The sequence below is a fragment of the Pleurodeles waltl genome, chromosome 10 (genome assembly GCF_031143425.1).
Source record: "Pleurodeles waltl isolate 20211129_DDA chromosome 10, aPleWal1.hap1.20221129, whole genome shotgun sequence".
In the NCBI taxonomy this organism is placed as follows: Eukaryota; Metazoa; Chordata; class Amphibia; order Caudata; family Salamandridae; genus Pleurodeles; species Pleurodeles waltl.
Window position 1 is genome coordinate 278,096,676 of NC_090449.1, and position 21,434 is coordinate 278,118,109.

Sequence of the window (21,434 nt, forward strand, 5' to 3'; positions counted from 1 at the left end):
TTCCACGCAAAGGGCTGCGTGTGAAGGGGTCGTATTTACAAGGTGGCGTTAAGCCACAAAAAGTGGCTTAATGCCAGCTTGCAATTACAGCACAGGGCATAGTGCCACTGGAGAGTCAGGAAAAGTGACGCTCCAGTGGCCTTAGGGGCTCTTATATATGCCTCCTAGTGCCTTTACATTTTATTTACTTCTCTTGGTCTATTTTTCTAGTGTTCTGCTTCATCTTAGTAATAGGGTAGGAAGCCCTTCTGTGGGATATAGTGCTATGTAAATGTATTAAATAAATACATACACTTATCACGAAGGACCTACTCCTTCTAGACTTTATCAGATATATATGGTTCCAACTAGCTTATGAACAGGGACATAGCGTGGTAAGTAAGATTTGGTGGGTGTAGACTTCACATTACTTGACACTCAAACTAGCATAAAATGTTCAAATACATTATAGGACACGTAAGGTGCATGAGAGGGGACTAACGGGGATTGGAAAGGGAGGGGAATGCGGCTTGGGGGAAAGTACTAAGAGAGAAAACACAATATTCTATAAAATTACTAATATTTTTAGAGACATTCAAAACAGAGAGCGGGTGTGTGTGTGTTTTTGTTTGTGTGTATGTAAAAATTCCTGCTCAAATCCGGCTGACATCTGAAAATACCGAACTGAAAGCCCCTCGGCCAAATATTTATCAGAAACTACATTTATTAGGGGGTGTAGCACCCCAAACATCCCTCCTCAACTATGCCCCTGCCTATGAACGAGTAACACTGCATCAACAGCTTAAAGTAAAGGTGGGAGATTGTTGAGATGTGTACTTGGTGCATAGTCATTTATAGTTTTAAGAGTTGGTAGCTGACAGCAATAAAAACGGTATGTAGGAATAGTACAGGTGAATACACTTTAGGAAACAGCTAGGTAGGATCCTATTTAATTTGAGGAATTAATTAATAAGTGTGTGTATCGAGACCTAAGTGCCCAGATGAATTATTGGGAAATATGGCAAACATATTTAAATGCCTACTTGAATTAATTATAGGGGAGGAGATTCTTTAGATCTGCCTAACTACATTCACCAGCTTCAGGGTATAAAGAATTTTATGACAAGACCGGAGGCTCCTATTATGCGTTTCTTTTCTTGCTTTATTCAATGAGCAGCAGTCAAGAAACTACAAATCCCATAAGGCTTAACATCTGTAGCCAATGGGATTAGAAACGTAGTTCAAAACACACCAGAACCAATAATAATAACGCTATGCCATTGTGACATCACTTGACTGCAGACAGCCCTCTTTTCTTGCTGCTGCAGTCAAAATAAGTCGCACTTTCATTTATTCACGCTCCGTTTGTGATTTATATATGTAATGTTGTTTATTTTAAATGATATATATTGCAAAGCATGCTGTGTCGTCGGAAAGTTGACGCATGTGTGTTTTTAATTAACGTTCGTTCTTAAACAGCGCTCGCGCTGTCATGGGCTCAAACACTCCTACTGTCAACGCGCAGATGTTGTTTTCATTTTAACGCGCGGCGCGCGCGTGCTCCGAATTCCTGGCATTCCTCTGCCTCAGGCTGCAACTGTCTTTTGGATTGCTCCTGAGGAGAGGACGCCGAGCGGAGGACGCTTCGTTTACTCACTCGTTCTCTTTCTTCAACAATGTTTTGGCGCTTCAACTCGATTTTGAGATACTTTTAACCCCTCGCAATCCCATAGCCCTGGTTTTTATTTCCCTTTTTGCTTAAAGAGACTCCGTTTTTTCCTGGCAAAGTTTTTTTCCCCCTTTTAAATTATACCAAATTTATTTATTTCAATTTGGATATAAACTAATTGTTCCTTGGCTTACATAGAAATTTGTATTAATTATTAACCACCATGGAACCTGGTACTTCCACAATGGAGCAGGGTGCTTCCAACGAATTGGAAGATATCAGACATGAACTCTGTAATTTTATTAGAAGTTCTGTCCATCAGGCAGTATCTTCCTCATTACAGAATTTATCAAGAAATCTGGAGAACAATTTTTCTAATTTACTCTCCAAATCGGTCCAGACTGCGGGGGAATGCAGTATACGTCCACCAGCAAGGCCAGGTGCGGGGACGCAAATGGAAAGTGAGACCTTCTCACACACGAGAGAGGACGCGGTTGCTCACAAGGCTCCTGCCAAGGAGTATAAAAATATGGCTCCAAAATCTTCTTTGAAACGGAAATCTAAAGAACGTAATGTTCTTCCTGTTATTTCTCCCGTTATTCAGGATACAGATGAGGACATGCCTGATGTAGATTCAGATTCATAAATATATGACAAGGACGATGATGATTCTTTCTCCATACCTCCTCCTAAAAAATCAAAAGTAGCGTCTGCTGCTCCTTCACTTTTTGATTCAGAAGGGTTCCCTATGTCTGATCCCTCTCAAATTCATCACCCCAATTCTACTGAGTGGTTTCCGGCAGATCATGTGGGCCGTTATGTGGCACAAAAACTATTCTCACCTCTGGATAAACAAACTAGGTCCAAACTAAAGTCAGAGTGCCCTCGTCCTGTACTTTCCAATAAGGCCACGATCACCCCTACCATTGACCAACAAATGCTGACTTTCTTCACCAAACAGGGTAAAGACCCTCGCAAAGGCGTGGACAAAGCATGGTCCTCTTGCCAGGACAAACTTTTAGACATTACGGGTCCGCTTACTAGGATTTTTGATCTCGTCGAATCAGCCAGACTTGAGGGTTCCTTTTTAGACCCGGAAGAATTATCATTATGGGTGCAACGTTTCTTCTGCCTTCTAGGAAATACAAATTCCTCTCTCATACATGAGAGGCGCAAAGGTTTACTTATCAAACTAGATCCCAAACTCATTAATTTGGCATCCGTTCAACCCCAACTTCAATCAGTTGGACAACTCTTTGATGATTCCTTCATAAAAGACCTTGGCAAATACGTGGCTACTTTGACCTCATTAGACAAGGCCCAACAGTCAATGAGAAAAATGTTTCACAAACGTGTTTTTGCCAGGGCCGGTAGAGGCAGGAGTTGCTTTACCGGCCGTGGTTCCACTAATCAAGGCTCCAGAGGCTATTACAGTTCCTACCAGCAGGACTTCAGACCTCAATTCTACCCCCAACGGGGCAGAGGATATCGATCCAGGTCCGCCAGACATTCCAGAACCTCCAGCCCAACAGGTAAGCCTCCAAGTCGGTTCTTTCCCGACAGGGGGTCGTATTTTCCATTTTCCATCAAATTGGCAATCAATAACCGCAGATGTTTGGGTGTTAAGCACGGTTCTAGGTTACAAAATAGAACTTTATTCCACTCCGGTCCAAACTTTTTTCCAAGCTCCCCCCCAATTTTCCACAGAAATGGTTCATCTAATATCTCTCGAAGTAGACACACTATTGCAGAAACAGGCGATTGCACCCACCCATCTTCATCCATCTGGATTCATCAGTCCTATTTTTCTTGTTCAAAAGAAGAACAAAAAGATGCGTCCAGTCATCAATTTAAAACATTTCAACCGGTTCGTAGTATACCGGCATTTCAAAATGGAGACAATTCTCCATCTCAGAGACATACTTCTTCAGAACGACTGGATGGTCAGACTGGACCTTCAGGACGCTTATTTAGTGGTTCCTGTTCATCCGGAATGCAGAAAATTTCTTCAATTTCAATGGTCGGATCAAACGTATCACTTTACCTCTCTGCCCTTCGGTCTATCGTCTGCCCCATGGTGCTTTACCAAGCTCATGAAGCCCGTAGTAGCCTTTCTAAGAGCTCAGGGGATAAGATTATTAATTTACCTAGACGATATCCTCATCTTAAGTCAATCACCTCAAACTCTTCTAGCCCACCTAAAAACGACCTGCATTCTGTTGGAAGACTTGGGTTTTCTTATAAACAGGGAAAAATCTCTCCTAATACCCTCCCAAATCATAGAATTCCTAGGATTTCAGATCAATTGTCTGTCAGCTACCCTTCTTTTACCCTCGTCAAAAATAAAATCAATAAAATCCGAGATTTTACAAATTCTCCGCAATTCTCTCATTTCCCTTCGAACTCTAGCTCGAATTGTAGGTCTTCTCTCCTCCTCTATCCAGGCAATCTTCCCAGGTCCCTTACACTATCGCTCACTTCAAAGATTGAAGATCCAGCACCTAAGAAAGGGGCTCTCTTATTCCGATCTCGTCCCTTTAGACATAGAGTCACGCACAGAGCTTCAATGGTGGATAGACCATTTAGATGCTTGGAACGGAAAAAGTGTCTTTCCATCAGCCCCAGATCTTGTGTTAGAATCCGATGCAAGTCATCTGGGCTGGGGGGCCCGTTGTGGTCCCATCTCGACTGGAGGTACATAGTCAACCGAGGAGTCCAAATTGCACATCAATTGTTTAGAGATGCTTGCAGACTCCTTTGCAATCAGAAGTCTTGCAAAACACAAAGTACATTGTGCAATCCTTCTCAGGATGGACAATATCTCTGCGGTCAGATACATAAACCATCTTGGGGGTACAAAGTCCAAACCTTTGGCAGATCTAGCCAAGAGCTTTTGGGAATTTTGCCTCTCACACCATCTTTCGGTTCATGCAGAGTATCTTCCAGGGGTTCTCAACACGGTGGCAGATTGGTACTCCCGTCATCTTCGAGACTCCAGCGACTGGAAACTTCACCCTTCAGTGTTCCACAACATACAATCCCTATGGGGTCCGTTCTCCATCCACTTATTCTGAACAATATCCTAACCCTATCAGCCTGGAAAATCTCAGGGGTTCCCAATCTTCCCCTGTCATTTCGGCAGAAGCTTCCCAATATATCTCAAACTCCTGGGCCCCAGGCACCAAAAAAGCCTACAAGGCAGCCTGGTCTCTTTGGGACGGCTGGTGTGTGGGAAGACAAATTAATCCCTTTTCAGCAGATGTAATTTTTATCGTAAATTTTCTAGCCTCAGAAGCCAGTAAAGGCAAAGCATTTCGCACCATTAATCTTTACAGATTTGCTCTTTCTTCTAACCATATTCATGTCCATGGGAAACCGGTAGGTGAACATCCGATGGTATGCCGATTATTAAAGGGAGTAAAATTTTCCAAACCTCCGTTACCAAAGTACAATCAATTGTGGAATGTTAATATTGTTTTAAAATATTTGATTTCATTACCAGATAATTCAAATTTATCTTTAAAACTTTTATCTGCCAAGTTGACAATGTTATTATGTTTGGTTTCTATAAAACGTTTATCAGATGTAAAGGCTTTGGACGTCTCCAACCGTCAGTTCACACCTTCGGGGGTGTTATTTTCGGTTGTACGACGTACCAAGACCAATTTATCGTCAGTCTTTTATCCTTATTTTCCGCTCCAACCGAAATTATGTGTGGGACAATGTCTCAAGGTTTACGAACATAGGACCGCAGATTTGAGAACATCCTCCTCTCAACTTCTTATATCCTTCAGGAAACCCTATAACCCGGTTTCTTCTGCTACATTAGCCCATTGGGTGAGATTGATTATGTCCCTGGCTGGTATTGATGTTTCCAAATTCGGGGCTCACTCCTCCAGAGGGGCTATGGCTTTCAAGGCTTTCTGGGGAGGTTCCCGTTTAGAGGATATTCTGAAATCTGCAGATTAGTCTAACGATAATACTTTTAAAGTATTTTATTGCAAACCGATTGATAATGTTTCATTGAATGTAATTAATATGCTTTAAATTCGCATAATAGGAGCCTCCGGTCTTGTCATAAAATGTAGATTTTCCTAGTTTATAACGGAAAGTCTTAATTTTATTAAAGACACGGAGGCGAGTATTATCCCACCTCTTGTATAACCTATTTCTCCCTCCCTTTCCTTAGTTCCGGTTTCGACTACTCAGACAACGTCCTAATCGGATCTCATCAGACCATCCGACTGTTTCGCTTCCTTCAAATTTTGGATCGTCTTCTCCTGTTTGGCCGAACCATTCCTTCCTCTGCAAGATTTTAGACTTTGTCTCCGATGTGTTTGCTTTCCTTATGGCACTGTTTATTCTGTGTTTATTACTCCCGTTGTTCACTGTTAATTAACTTCATTCGCAAGAAAAGAGGGCTGTCTGCAGTCAAGTGATGTCACAATGGCATAGCGTTATTATTATTGGTTCTGGTGTGTTTTGAACTACGTTTCTAATCCCATTGGCTACAGATGTTAAGCCTTATGGGATTTGTAGTTTCTTGACTGCTGCTCATTGAATAAAGCAAGAAAAGAAATGCATAATACTCGCCTCCGTGTCTTTAATAAAATTAAGACTTTCTGTCATAAACTAGGAAAATCTACATTGTCAACTGCTTTATGCAGAAACCTGTATTGATAAGCAGGGCAATACCTGCTAGCGTGGGCCGATTCTACCAGAGGAAGTTATGTTGCTTTGGCTACACGTTTGCTACAGAGGCTCAATAGTGATAGCAAACTATAGTGATTTGGAGCCAAAGAATCTCCTGGTAGACGGGTATGAGAAGAGGTACACCATACAAGACTGGTAGTGCCTTCCCATTTCACACTGCTGCCAAACAATCAAGATTCTTCATGGATGTTCACCACCAGGATATGAGGTCTTATTTATTGGTGCTATGAAGCTGCCCTGTGATGTATGGTGCTAAGTACCCTTATTAGCTATACTACAACAATTGTAGAATTCAGCTATGTGATTCTATGTATTTATCATGGTCCAAAGAGAATGAGACACCCCTGTCTATTTATAACAGCGATGTCTATCGTATGTCCAGGATGATCAAATCTAAGCCCTGTTTTCCAGCTATCCATATAAAATATATTTCCATACTCCATGTAATTGATCTAAATAAATATAATTTGAGCAGTAGTGATTCAGCAGAATACCTGGCATGGGTTATGCAGTAATGAACTGATTGTGAATGCCCTTTGCAGGTATCTATTGATTATAATAACAAGAATTCCTTTAAAGTTACAATGGTGCGTCTTCCTCTGTCCCTTCTCTCTCTCTCTTGCTCTGGCAGTGACCAGAGCCTTATTACAGACAGCAGTGATTCATCAGCATGCTGATTCTGAGAGACAGATGCCACATAGGCTCATCTCTGTGCAGATGACACGCCGGCAGCGCTCAGTTTCTTCTTTCTCTCTGGGCTTTTGCCGCATTTGTTAGAGGATTTCTGTAAAAAACGACACACTACCCACATTATGGTCGCTGTAATGTCTTTTCTATGACTCGCCACAACAGAACTGCACAACTAGACCATCACAAAAGATCGTTAAGGAGAAATAATAGCTTCTGGAACATAAGAAGTAAGCAGAGGAAAAGCTTTTGATATTCAGGTTCATTGCTCAGTTCCACAAGAAGTTGAATACCTGTAAGTCCACTGGCCCGGGGGTAGGCTAGCGCACACGCTAAGAGCCAGGATATCCTCATGGTTGTGTGTGTACTATATACCATAACATAACATGACATAGCATGACATTACTACGTCACCCAAAACGGCTTTAAAATCAATGGTTACAAATGTTACAAAGGAGAGATTGAATCAGGCTTGACTTGTAGGGCAGCAGAAAGTACCTTCACTGAGGATTGAAGTTTAGCAGTTACATGTGACTAGTTTGCTATCTTTTTTTTAAGTACCTGTAAAATACCTGCAGTAGCCATATAATATTATTTACATCAAATCATAAATGAAATATTTGGGATATGGACAACTCAACACAACAGGTTTCTTTTGAAGGTGTTAGAGCTTTGTCAGAGTAATCCCACCGAGCCATATTTTTTTTCTTCTCAGCAGCGGAGTAAGGGGTGGGACTTTTATAAGGTGAACTTTAGGACATGGAAAACTCCTGACACAAGACCCCAAAATGGCTTTTTTTCTGCGCATTAGGGGGCATATTTATACTCTGTTTGCACCGAATTAGTGTCATTTTTTTTTACTCTTATTCGGTGCAAAACTAACTCCATATTTATACTTTGGTGCTAGACCCGTCTAGCACCAAATTTATGGAGTTTAAGTCATTTTTTGAAAGTGGAGACCTACTTTGCCTTAATGAGATGCAAGGTAGGCGTTCCCGTGCAAAAAATGACTCTATGGCCTTAACGCCATATTTAGGGGCATATTTATACTCTGCGGCATATTTATACTCTGTTTTCACCGAATTAGTGTCATTTTTTTTTACTCTAATTCGGTGCAAAACTAACTCCATATTTATACTTTGGTGCTAGACCCATCTAGCACCAAGGCCCTGATTTAAATGTTTTTTGCACCGCATTAACGTCATTTTATGACACAAAAGCGCTGCAAACTTACAAAATATTGGCCCTTATTTATACTTTTTGCTGCAAAACTGCACTAACTCAGTTTTGCACCAAAAAGTTTAGCACCGGCTTGCACCATTTCTGTGCACCAGCTGGGCACCATATTTATGGAATGGTGCAAGCCGGTGCAAAGGGTAGGCTAGACTTTTAAAAAATGACTTTAGTCGGGTGGGGCTGGCAGTATAGAAGAAGAGGGTTTAGCACCAAAAAATGGCTTTAGGCAGGTTAGAGTGAAAAAAAATGACTCTAACCAGATTAGCATCATTTTATGGTGCTAAACCTACCATGCCACATGACTCCTGCCTTAGAAAAGGCAGGAGTCATGCTCACCACCCCAGTGGCCAGCACAGAGGACAGGGGTCCCCTGGGCATGGCCATTGCACCCGGTGCCATGTATGGGGGCCCATTTCAGGGCCCCCCAATGGCACTTTCAAAAATAAAATGCACTTACCTGTACTTACCTGGGATGGGGTCCCCCATCCTCGCAGTCCCTCTAGTGTGGGTGGGGGTGCCCCTAGGGCCTAGGGAGGGCACCTCTGGGCTTATTCCATGGTGTTCCACCATGGAAATAGGACCACAGGCCCCCTAACACCTGCCCTGACCCAGGTCTTAAAAAATGTGGGCAAAGCAAGCTTGGCCCATTTTTTGACCCCTCCTCCCTCCCTTGCACCATTTTTACATGGGAGTATAAATATGGTGTTAAGGCCATAGAGTCATTTTTTTGCACAGGAACGCCTACCTTGCATCTCATTAAGGCAAGGTAGGTTTCCTCTTCCAAAAAATGACTTTAACTCCATAAATTTGGTGCTAGACGGGTCTAGCACCAAAGTATAAATATGGAGTTAGTTTTGCACTGAATTAGAGTAAAAAAAAAATTACGCTAATTCAGTGCAAACAGAGTATAAATATGCCCCTTAGCGTCAAAAAATGATGCTAATCTGGTCAGAATCATTTATTTTGACTCAAAACTGTCTAACATCATTTTTTTTTTAAGCTAGCCTACCCTTTGCACCGGCTTGCACCATTCTATAAATATGGTGCTCAGCTGGTATTAAAAAATGGTGCAAGCCAGTGCAAAACGTTTTGGGGCAAAACTGCCTTAGTGCAGTTTTGCACCAAAAAGTATAAATAAGGCCCTAGGGGTGCTGCAGGTGGCAAAATTTGATTTTGACTGAAGGTCTGGAAATCCCTACACCATTAATAGACAAAACTAGCACGTTACTACGTTAAGGTATGTGCATTAATTTGTTATTTTATATGATTGCATGGGCATGAGTGTTCTATATTTTAAAAAACAAACTATCATGCACTTCTATTATGCTTGCCCTGTTTCAGAGAATATAAAGGAAGCGGAAAGTATAACTTTCAACTACTACATTTGGAATCAAGTGACAGAAGTACAAGGTGACTGACATTTCTGGGTTTTTGTGCCGGGGGCCTGCATAACCCGCAACCTATGTTGGGTGTACTGAACTATTTAATCAAACGCAAGTTTAGCAAAACGGTCTGAATTTCATTTTGTATGGACTGGTGAAACTGATCTGAAAGACATCCGGTGCGCTGTATTAATCAGAAACAATGTGAAAAAACCTTCGCTCTCTGTTTATTTAAGAGCTGCTGCTTAGAGAGCTGCTTTTTCAGGAATAATGAAGGCAGGCTCACCTTTTCCCACTCCCTCTCCATGTTCAGCACGATGACCACCAGTTTCGGATTTGCTTGATATCCATCTTCTGTGAAGGACAAATCTTTCCCTTCCCACGTCACGTTGATCATAAATCTGCAAGAGAAATGTTCACAGATGGATCAGTGAACGCTCCAGTAGGTGGTGAGCAGAAAGACATGTGCACGCGTCTTGTAGCTGTCTGCAGGTGGGTGTTTCTATATATTATCATTGCTGAGTCAAGCAACTGACAACGCACTTACAAATGACAATGTTGCTGCAGTTCCCCTTTCATTAGCTTCTCCTGCCCACTCCTTTCATTGAAAGACCCCAGTTGGGGGTCAGAGAGGAGGACGTGCGGAAGAATTTGAGTTTAAGGTAATTTTATTTCTATTTCCATTATGCAGTATGAATTAGTTTGCAAACGCGGTTGAGCGCTATATTAGACAAGAGTAGCATATTAGGTCCGATTCATAAAAGTAAACTGAAACTTTTGCATACTTTTTCGATTGTTTGCTATTCACAAACGGATTCTCCGCCCAAAAAAACACAGGCCCATATTTATACTTTTTGACGCAAAACTGCGCTAACGCAGTTTTGCGTAAAAATAAATTGCGCCGGCTAACGCCATTCTGAAGCACCATGCGGGCGCCGTATTTATTGAATGACGTTAGCCGGTGTTAGCCGCCGGCGCCGTCTGGTGTGCGTTTAAAAAAACGACATACACCAGGCAGCGCCGGCGTAGGGGGATATGGGGCTTGGGCGTCAAGAAATGGGGCAAGTCAGGTTGAGGCAATGTTTTCGCCTCAACCCGATTTGCGCCATTTTTTTTCACTCCCAACCCCCATAGAAATGACTCATGTCTTAGCAAAGACAGGAGTCATGCCCCCTTGCCCAATGGCCATGCCCAGGGGACTTATGTAAAAAAAAACGACGCAATTCCGGCGCAAACGGAGTATAAATATGCCCCACAGTGCGGCCTCTCTTTTTTTTGCACGGATTTCATGTGCGGAAACTTCGAACTCCTAAAGATACTACTCCTAAATCCATTCGTGAATAGCAAACAATCATAAACTTACACGAAAGTGTCACTTTACCTGTGAGAATCAGGCCCAATATATTTTATATAAAAGATTAAAAGAATCACCTCAAAGATCCATGTTTTCTGTACATCAGAAGTATTGAAAAATATTAAACATGAAATACAAAGGGGCATATTTACAATCTCATAGCATCACGTTATGCCACCATTGGGTCATTTGCTTTTTACCCTAAGGTGGCTTTTCCCCCATGCCATATTTACAAAGTGGTGCAATGCTTGCATTGCACCACTTTGCAAAGCCTTGAGCCACAATATGCCTGAGTTAGGCATAATGTATGCAAGGGGGGCAGGGGTTCAAACGCAGAGAGACATGAAAAACATGATGCAGTGACATTTACATTTCATTACGCCATTTTTTTCCATCATTTTTAACGCCTGCTCAGAGAAGGTGTAAAAATGGTGCACACATTTTAATCAATGGGCCTCCCAGAACTTTGTGGCACTAGCGTAAAAAATGTTGACGCTAGTGCGGCAAAGCACCACAACAGGGTAAAAAATGTTGATGCTATTGCCCTAATGACCTGCATGGTGTGCCGTATTGTAAGTAAGGAGCAACCATGGTGTTGCTAGGTGGGGCAGGGGCGACACAAGAAAATTGGAGCATCAGGACCGATGCACCACTTTCTTGTAAATATGCCCCAAAGTGTTTGGGTCTCCGATCTCTATGATTTATCCAGGTGTACAACCAGCACAAAGATCTTCCACATTAGCTGGTATTACTCAGGAAGGGAGGGGGGAGTTTGGGAGTACAGCACCTGGGATTACTGATACCGTGGGTCTCAATAATTGTGAGATGCTGCATTACAGCAGGTTATAAATAATCCCCAATAGATCCACTATGGAATGGGAAATAGATATGAATGTTAAGATTACCACACTTATGTCCACATAATGTTTCCAAAAGCCAGACCCTTCAAACAAATTTCACCCGTTTTGGCATTACCTTTACCGCATTCCGAAATTGTACTGTTTATCTTACTTCAAGATCATACCTCAAACCCTATCATAGTCTAACCCTTATCTCTACACATAGCCTAAATCTAACCTTACATTTAAATTTCTCCCCAAACTCCCTCCATTACTCCAAACCTCAAGTATGCATTTTTACTACCCTTTGCAACTTTTTTAATATTCTACTTTTTGTGGTCTAATTTTGTCTTTATCTTTAGGTATCAACAACTTTATTTCTAAGTTTCTTTTACTGCAAACTGGTGATATATATAGTCAATCTGCAGAGCATACTGTAGAGGTGGGAAATATGTAGTTGTGGAATGAGGGGAGGTAGAAAGAAGAAACAACCTGTTAGTCCTCAGTGTTGGAATGGTCGGAGAGAGAGCCTCAGGATCAAAAGATTGGCACCAGTGGGAGTGATGCATAAACAGAGGACAACAGTTAGGACTAGGAAAGAGAGAAGGATTGGTAGACAATGACACTACCAACTCATTGCATTTCATCAAGAAGATACTAGTTGTTAGGCCAACTATCTCAAAGAAAGAAATGTGCATGTGTAGGCAATAGAAATACACACTAAGACAGCAGCAACTAAGGATGAAGCCTAAAAAGACAGATTTACACACAATGCAAAATACGCACATCAGTGAAATATTCAAGTCCGTCACAGGTGTGTTGAAAGATATGTGTGGATGTCTATACCTGAATTGCAAGATATTCTGCATTTCAGCATTTATGTACATTGGATGATGTGTGAATAGGTCTGAATTGCGGAACGAAAATAGAGGTCAGAATATTGTGCAACATGAATATTGTGCCCTAAATATTGTAAACAAAAATAGAGCACTAATAGCAGAAGATCGTTTTTCAGACAATGTTTAGGACACCATATTTGTGTCAGAAGATATGTAATTCGACGATGTGCTGACATACAAACTGTGATTTAGAACTGCAAGAGAAGGCTGGGCTAGACGTCAGGATTGTGATGCATATTGTTGGACCTAGCCCTTTTGCAGGGTCATCCCCAAACTTCCTGCCTTCCTTTTCCCGCTTTTCTGGCCTCCATTTGTTGGCTATAGGACTCTGGGCACTTTACACCTGTTAGGCACATTTAAAATACCCTTGCATTATGGTATCCCTTATACCCAGGGCCTGTAAATTAAATGCTACTAGTGGGCCTGTAGAGCAGCTAGCACCAACCACAGAGGAAGCCTTTCAAACCTGTCTCAGGCCTGCCACTGCAGGGCCTGTGTGCATAGTTTACTACCACATTGGTTTGGCATCTAAATGTACTTGCCAGGCCTGGAACTACCCTTTTGCTACATACATGCAGGTCACACCTAATGCAGGCCATAGGTAGCCCTATGGGCAGGGTGCTGTGTAGGTAAAAAGTAGGACATGTGTCTTATTGTGTGACATGTCCTGATAGTGGCAAACAGCCTATTTGGTTTCTCACTGCTGCGAGTGCTGCCTCTCTCATAGGGTTGCATTAGGAAAATCCATGTTGTATGTCTAAGTGGTATTTTCTGATCTATGGGGAGCAGCGCAGGCATGTTTGGAATGATAGTAAGAAATGCTGCTTATTAGTGTAAGCAGATGTTTTATTACCATTGTAGAACACTTTTAGAAAGTGGGTATTTCACAGTGCTTCTGACTCTTGTACTTTGCAGCCTGACTCTAATCCATATCTGGGGTAGAGTAACAGCTGGGCTTTGTGCTCACTTTCCAGACAGCCATCACACAGGGAGGGTGAAGGTATGATAAGATTACATCTTCATACTGTATAGTCTTTCTGGGCTGGGAGAGTTGGAGGCGGGGCACACTTATATTTGTATAGGCTGTGTGCAGCCCTCACACAAAGGGCTTGCTTTATCCCCTACTGATGTATAGAGCCAGAGCTGGGGTTGAATGGGGGTGTTGTGCACTTCTGAAGTTCCTTTGAAGTGCCCTCTGAGATGAAAGAGAATATGAGTATAAGTATAGGGGTTGTTCTACATGTTTTTAGACACTGTATGGACCTGGAACCAGATGCTGCTGGAGGGGAACTGGTATGTTTTGTGCGGACCTGTGGCCTGCTAAAGCCACAAGGAGGGCTGACACTTATGCTGCAAGGACCCTGGTGAGCTGTTGCTTGCCCTCTGCCCTGTGCTCCCCCAGTGATCTCCAAGGGATGAGTGGAGTGCCCCCTCCCCCCCCATGTTCTACTATGATAATTTTAGCTTTTTAGCACTCGGACAGTGCTGTCTTTTGCTGTTGGAAGCATGTATTGATCGCTTAATTTCTGAGCCAGACGTCCCACACTCAGAGCCAGGGGAGCACTCTGTGGCTCTTGTTGTGGTGCCCCCCCCTTCTGCCAGGAGGACTGTTGGGACGGCGGGTTGCCATGGAATCCCCCGTCAGCCTGTGAATGAGTGTGACTGAGGTGCCCCCAGGGCACAAGCAGACACCTCTTGCGGTGCAATCACCTCCATGACCTGGACTGGAGCAACAGAGGAGCGGACCATTCACAGTATTGTGTGTGCCCTCAGCATCACATGCTGAATGCTATCTGCCAGAAGGAGGCACAGGCTAAGCACTTTTCTTTTTGTTAGCCACGCAGCCTTTGGAGCAGGAGTAATTTGAGGCGCACTCACTCCCTGTGTGCCGTACCACCATCACCAAGATGAAATTCCCCTGCGAAGCCCCTCCATCTAGAAGTCACAGTGCCGAAGGAGCACGTGAGCAGCGTGAATAGAATGGGCTACTGGTTGGGAGCAGCTGCACCACATGTTAGCGACAGCTGGTATGCTACGAGTGAGCGCTGGGACCAGTCCCCGTCATCTGTGTGGGAACGGAGTGTGACCCCTCCAGCATATCAGGGTTTTGTCCTCAGTTACGTTACAAAGAACAGGACGGGGTGGCGACCCTCGCAGAGGTCCTCAATCCTGTTTGTGATACTGGACCCCTTCCGTATAACTCCTAATAGGAGCACAGGAACTCCTAGATTGAATCAGGTGTCATTATTTACTACATATCAGATAGAGGAAGCGTAGCTGAGCTGGATTCGTCATGTAGAAGGTGTGGTTGGTCATTCTGATCACAGTGCATTTCACCAAACTATATGGATCCTCACGCTATATGCTGAATTAGTCCTGCCCTAATTATGTCCTGTGCTGACTTGGGCTTGGTGGATATCACAGGCATGGGGGGGGGGGTAATGTTTGTGTATGATGGGAGTGGTGATGTGCCTTTTTGTTCAGTGATGGTTTTGGTTATGACACATGCAACATGGAAATTCTTATTTTGTATTTATGATGATGATCTGACAACTGCTTACTTGGCAGAATATTACTTAGTCATGTCTTCGTCGTCTAATGTTTTATGCAATACAGTTTTTTTTTTATATAACTTGTTGTGGAGTTTTCTTTGTAATGTAATTATTGTGTCACTGGGTTGTGTGTGTTGTGCAAATGCTTTACACATTGCCTATGGGTTAAGCCTGACTGCTTGTGCCAAGCTACCGACAGGGGGAGCAAGGGATATCTTGGGTGTGACTAGAGTGGTGGTTTTGCCCTGACTAGAGTGGTGGTTTCCATCTGGCTGTGGTACTTAACTTAGCCAACCAGAAACCCCATTTGTAACACATAAGAATAGCTGTGTATAGCTGTCAGTATTTGAATATCAATGTCAACACCAGGACAGTGCACGCTCTGCGGGCGTCTAGAATGCAAAAACCAAACACTCTTGGGATAATGTAATTTATGCATTGTGATGATATGTTATTGTTTAACCTTTTGCATTGCAGAATTAAATCCAAAAGATTCATTTTTAAGGTGCTGTACATTTGCAATGTATTGCCGCAGGCATTCAGAGTGAGTCAGGGTGTGGTCCTCTTTCCAGGGCCTTCTAGAAGCTTTCCCTGCAGCATGCCTGGGTGTGGTTGTTGGCTGGGCCATAACTCTATAAAAGGGAGTCAGCCCAGGTCCACGTGCTCACTATTCAGAGGTCCCGGTGCAGAGCAGCAGCAACTTCCTGAGATCCTGTTCCGGTGGCCTACCTTGACCTTCCTGGCCTCTGTGCTTTATTCTTCAGTGGTGATTCTTAGTCAGGGCGGTTAGACGGAGGTTGGGCTGGGCCCCCGACCGCGTATTCGATGAAGCTCTAATTCTTGGGCCTAATTTCTGATGTTAATAATGTTGCTCATGTGCGTGTAATTGTGCATTTAGAATTTTCATAGCATTTGTGTTCACGCTTTCGAATCGGCAAGTCGCGCGATTCTATCCTTGAGATTAATTCATGTTATTCATTGCACGCTACCATTCCTTGACAGTTTCATGGTAGCATACGAATCGGCAACACACTCCTGGCATGTAATTCTTGATATTCACTGTACGCTACCATTTTCTTGGCAGTTTCATGGTGACATCCGAATCGGCAACATGCACGATTCTACCCTTGTGTGAAATTCCTGGTATTCATTGTACGCTACCATTTCTTGGCAGTTAAATGGTGGCATTCGAATCGGCAAGACGCGCGATTCTTTCCTTGAGTGCTTTTCATGTCATTCATTGTGCGCTACCATTTCTTGGCAGTTTCATGGTGGCCTTCGAATCGGCAACACGCGCAATTCCTTCCTGGTGTGTGATTCTTGACATTCATGGTACGCTACCATTTCTGAGGCAGTTTCATGGTGGCATTCGAATCGGCAACACGCGCGATCCCTTCCTAGTGTGTGATTCTTGATATTCAGTGTGCGCTACCATTTCCGGAGCATTTTAATGATGGCATTCGAATCGGTAAGACGCGCGATTCTTTCCTTGCGTGCGTTTCATGTTATTCATTGTGCGCTACCATTTCTTGGCATTTTCATGGTGGCCTTCGAATCGGCAAGATGCATGATTCTTTCTTTGTGGTTAATTCATAATATTCATTGGGCACTACCATTTCTTGACAGTGTCACAGTGTTGTTCGAATCGGCAAAACGCGCAATTCTTTTCCTTTTGTATAAATAATGGAAATTACTGTGAGCTACCATTCTGAGACATTTCTTTGGTAGCATTTTCAAGTTGACAAGTTGCGTGATTATTTCCTTGAATCTATATTGTGTGATTTCATGGTGCACAATCCTTTATGGTGTTTAGTACACATATAAAAAACCTGCAATGTGCGCAATTTACTTTTCCCAATGTTTTTGAGAAGAACACAACAAGATCAGAGTTCTAGATGTAATGCTGTGTGTTCCTGATATGTATTCTTAAATAAGATTCATATGATTGTTTAGAATTGCTCAGAATGTTTTCATGATTCTCATGCTAAAGAAAGTACTTGAATCTGAAAGTTCTATTTAACTTTTCTTGTTTCCTCCTCAGGTTTTTTTTCGGTCATCTAAGGTCTAGTCAACTTTAGAACTATTCTAGGATTGTTCAAGTTTTCAGAAATGACAAAGCTTAGAGTTGTAGTATGGTACTGATTTAATGAGATGTAATTTTGATGTTGTGTTTTAACCTCTTGCTTCCTGCAGGTTTCCTTCCCAGCTGTTCCCATCCCCTTTTCCCCACTTGGACTCTCTTAGACTCTGTGATAAATCTAATCAGAGTATTGGAGCTGTCTTGTGGGGGAAGTGTTGGGAACGTGCACAGACCCCGAGGATTTGGTGACTCTGACAATCAAGGAGTACTGTGGATTAGGAATTGGAGGCCTACAAGTGCTGCTGACATTCTCAGTACTGAAATAATAACAAGGGGTTAAGGTAAGGATTTAGGTGCATTGGAAGAACTATGTTTGTTTCAGATTTGCAAACTCAAGGTGTACTCGAGGCCAGAAGAGACAGCTGAATAACAAAAAAAGCTGTCATCCAGGACGTCTTCCTTGATACTCCTTAAGCTCCAAAGAGTCATGGAAATAAGACCAGACTAGTAATTCCTTGAATATTTCAGGTGTAGAAATGAAAGGACAACATAACGTGTAGTCCTGCTGCATGAAAGCTTTTACTTTAAATAATGATAACCCTTTGACGTTTGGGACTGATTAAGGTATTGCAACTCAACATATCCTCCCTGATCACTAAGAAATCCCTACAAAACATAGCAAAGCACACTGCTTTAATAAACGGATCAATGACAGCACGCAACCTGTGGACTTTGCCTTCTCTGCTACAGCCAGGAGTCCTTCACTTCAGGGAAACCAGCGTAGCATACCTGCTATCAAACCCCCCATATACCGGAAGTAGAAGAGGAGCACAGGCAAGTTCTGGGGCGAAACATGACACTGCAACGTGAAGCCACATTTATATTTATGGCTTGTATAGAATTGCTTTATAAAGTGAAATAATTTCAAGTGTCATATATTGAGTACAGCTACAGGCTACTCTTCTATATAACATGTTAAATGATCTCCTATGAGCTCACCATCGCATTATTCTGTCTACTTTTGTGTGCCCCTTTTATATAGCCATAAAACAGGTTGTTACAGCAGCGCCATTATTTTATTGACATCATCATAATTCTAATCCCAATGGTCTCTTCATCTCAGCCTCCATGTTCCTCCAGGTTGCTCTGAAGGAGGATCGTTAACCTGAGTATTTGAAATGATTACTCCTATGGGTATTGGCAGACACCGGATAAAATTGTTGTCTCCGTGTCTTATTTTAATCATGAACTTAGTGGCTATGCATTTCAATATATATGTTGTCCTCGCTGCCATCGCTGTGAACTGCATGTTATATCTTTCCAAGCTTTTACTGAAACATAGGAAAATGCTGCGCATTGCCAAGATCGGCAAATTACAAATATCTTACAAAATGTCTCATTTTCCACTTCTAAGGTCACTCACATCAGTGCAATGGTTGCGCACATTTGTGACATCCTCTGTGGCAGCTCCCGCAATCCTAAAGTGCTTTTTAATGGTACGGGGAGGTGTACTCTCAAGTTAACAAATTCTTACACACCCGCAGTGGACATTTCCATTATGGCATCACAATATGATAAATATAATTTCCCATCCTGAGTAGAACGCCTGTTGTAGTGCCCGGAAGGTTAAGTCAAGTGGTGACGTGTAGCATTATATTGGTCACTATGGGTTTTTCCCATTCTGTGTCAATGGGAAAATGTGTTCGTACATATGGCCCTGCTTTGAAGAATTCATTACCCACATGCCCTGGCACGATAATGAATCTCCAGTGCACTACTGCCTGGGATGAGGTTATGGCTTCAGTTCGATTTTAGGAGTAGTGGACAATAATATGATGGTGGAGAATGCTTTTAATCCAGAGGAGACTGTGCGCAGAGTTTTTCCACAATGCTATCCCAATACTGGAGACAATTGTACATGTGGACTTTCTATAGATTTAGCACTTCTAGGATTCAGAATAATTTCTGTTAACACCAAACTCGGAACCAGGCAGTTAGATTACACATACTACCTACCACGCATGCATCTACAGTCCCCGGAAGCATTTGCGTTCTGGCCTCGGTGACATAAATGAAAGGGTCATTCTCATAACTGCTAGTACTCACTAGGAACAGCAGAGGATGTAACATACCTTTATTATGTCAGGCAATCTAGGAAAATACCGGATAATCAGTTGCTAATTTTTTACAAACACATCCCAGTGACATTGCCATAGTCACTAAAATGACATTATTTTATGCCAACGTCTGAGCCTTTTTCGATATTATTGACGGGAAATTGACTCGATCCTAAGAATATGTTTCATTTTGCAATGAAATAAAATATTGGACGTACCTTGCGAGAATGTTGAAGGGATAGAGTAAACTACATAAGATCCCACAGACACAAATCAACATTGTTTCACCTGTTCGAATTAAGAAGATGTTTTAGACATCTATCTTATCCTTGGTACTAAATACGACTGCTTGATAAATTGACTCCGTGTGGCCACATGTCTCAGCACTATGAAGGGAATCTGAGCAAGAGCTGGGGGATTTCAGCGGTTGCATACTTGTAGAACGAAACGTTTGTGTTATGGACTCATTGAATGGCTTAATCCAAATAGCCTGTTAAGCTATCCACAATGGAGGTGAATTTACACACAAGACATTGTAGTCGAGAATATTGGCATAAGATTTAGACATTCTGAAACCAACTGTATCTTATTATTTGGTAAGTTGGCTAGCCCAGCCCTTCTTTCCACTACTCACAAGGAGGTCGTTGGTCTAAATTCAGCGAAAAGAGGGATCAAGGACATTGAGATTCTTATTAAACTTTCTTTAACTATACATTCAGAAATATTTCCTTCCAGGCTCATCGCTCACAACCAGTCCAGTTCATACAGTACAAAAGTTCCCATACTTCTGTTAACAATCTATTGGAAGCAATGAGTCAGCGTATTGTTCTTTCTTAAAAATAAATACACATGAACAGTTCATTATACAACAACATTGAGGGGCATGTTTATGAAGTTGTTTGCGTCACGTGTACACTACACAATGTGGTACATGCGCAATGCAAACTTTAAATGCGGTTTATGAAACCACGCAAGGCAACCTTGCTTGGCCCTGAGTGGCTCCATAAATCTTGAGTAGAGCACCGCAGCGCACATCACTGCATTGTCTTACGCTGTCCTGAAAAGGCATTCCATGAGCATTGCTTGGGTTTTCCCATGCAACTCCCATGGATCTTGATGCCTTCCCAGATGTACCAGAACTGGTAAACCTGGGAATGCGCCAAAATGCCACTCCTTCCCAGGGGAGGCGTAATGAGGAGAAATATCCTTATTGTTCTTCATTACTTACTCTTTCTATGTGTGCTGCATTCTGCACGCATCGATAGAGAAATAGACTTCATGGGACTGTTTTTGCGCAGGAAGGTGCCCCTTTCTGCACACAAACAGTCCTGCATGCAACGGAGGCACCCTTGCACCTTGGTGCAAGGTTGCCTGCACTGGTGCCAGGTAGCCAAAAGGGTGCAAGCTAAGGGGAAAGGAAGGAATGCAGCGTATTCACTTAAATACATAAATACTTCAATACAGCACATTCCTGCCTGTCGGACTTTTTTGCTTATGCAGGGTCATCCCCAATCTTCTTGCCTCCTGACTCCTTATTTTTTTCTGACCTGTTGCTGTTGGCTTTTGAACTCTGAGCACTTTACCACTGCTAACCGGTGCTAAAGTGCATATGCTCTCTGTGTAAATTATATGTGATTGGTTTATACATGATTGGCATATTATATTTACTAGTAAGTCCCTAGTAAAGTGCACTAGAGGTGCCAGGGCCTGTAAATCAAATGCTAGTAGTGGGCCTGTAGCACTGGTTGTGCCACCCACATAAGTAGCTCTGTAATCATGCCTCAGACCCGCCATTGCAGTGTCTGTGTGTGCAGTTTTAACTGTAAATTTGACTTTTCTTACATGTAAGGCACCCCTGAGGTATGCCCTAGGAAGCCCCAAGGGCAGGGTGCAGTGTATGGTTAAGGTAAGACATATAGCAATGTGT

At 42.6% G+C, this 21,434-nt stretch overlaps 1 protein-coding gene across 1 annotated transcript in view; it reads right to left on the bottom strand.

Moving 5' to 3' along the window:
* The window catches only part of GRIN2A (glutamate ionotropic receptor NMDA type subunit 2A), a 1,722,233-nt gene that overhangs the window by 713,057 nt on the left and 987,742 nt on the right, over positions 1-21,434 (bottom strand). The window contains exon 4 of the mRNA XM_069210410.1: positions 9,953-10,067. Within this exon, the coding sequence (XP_069066511.1) occupies positions 9,953-10,067 (115 nt within the window). The remainder of the gene's footprint in view (positions 1-9,952; positions 10,068-21,434) is intronic.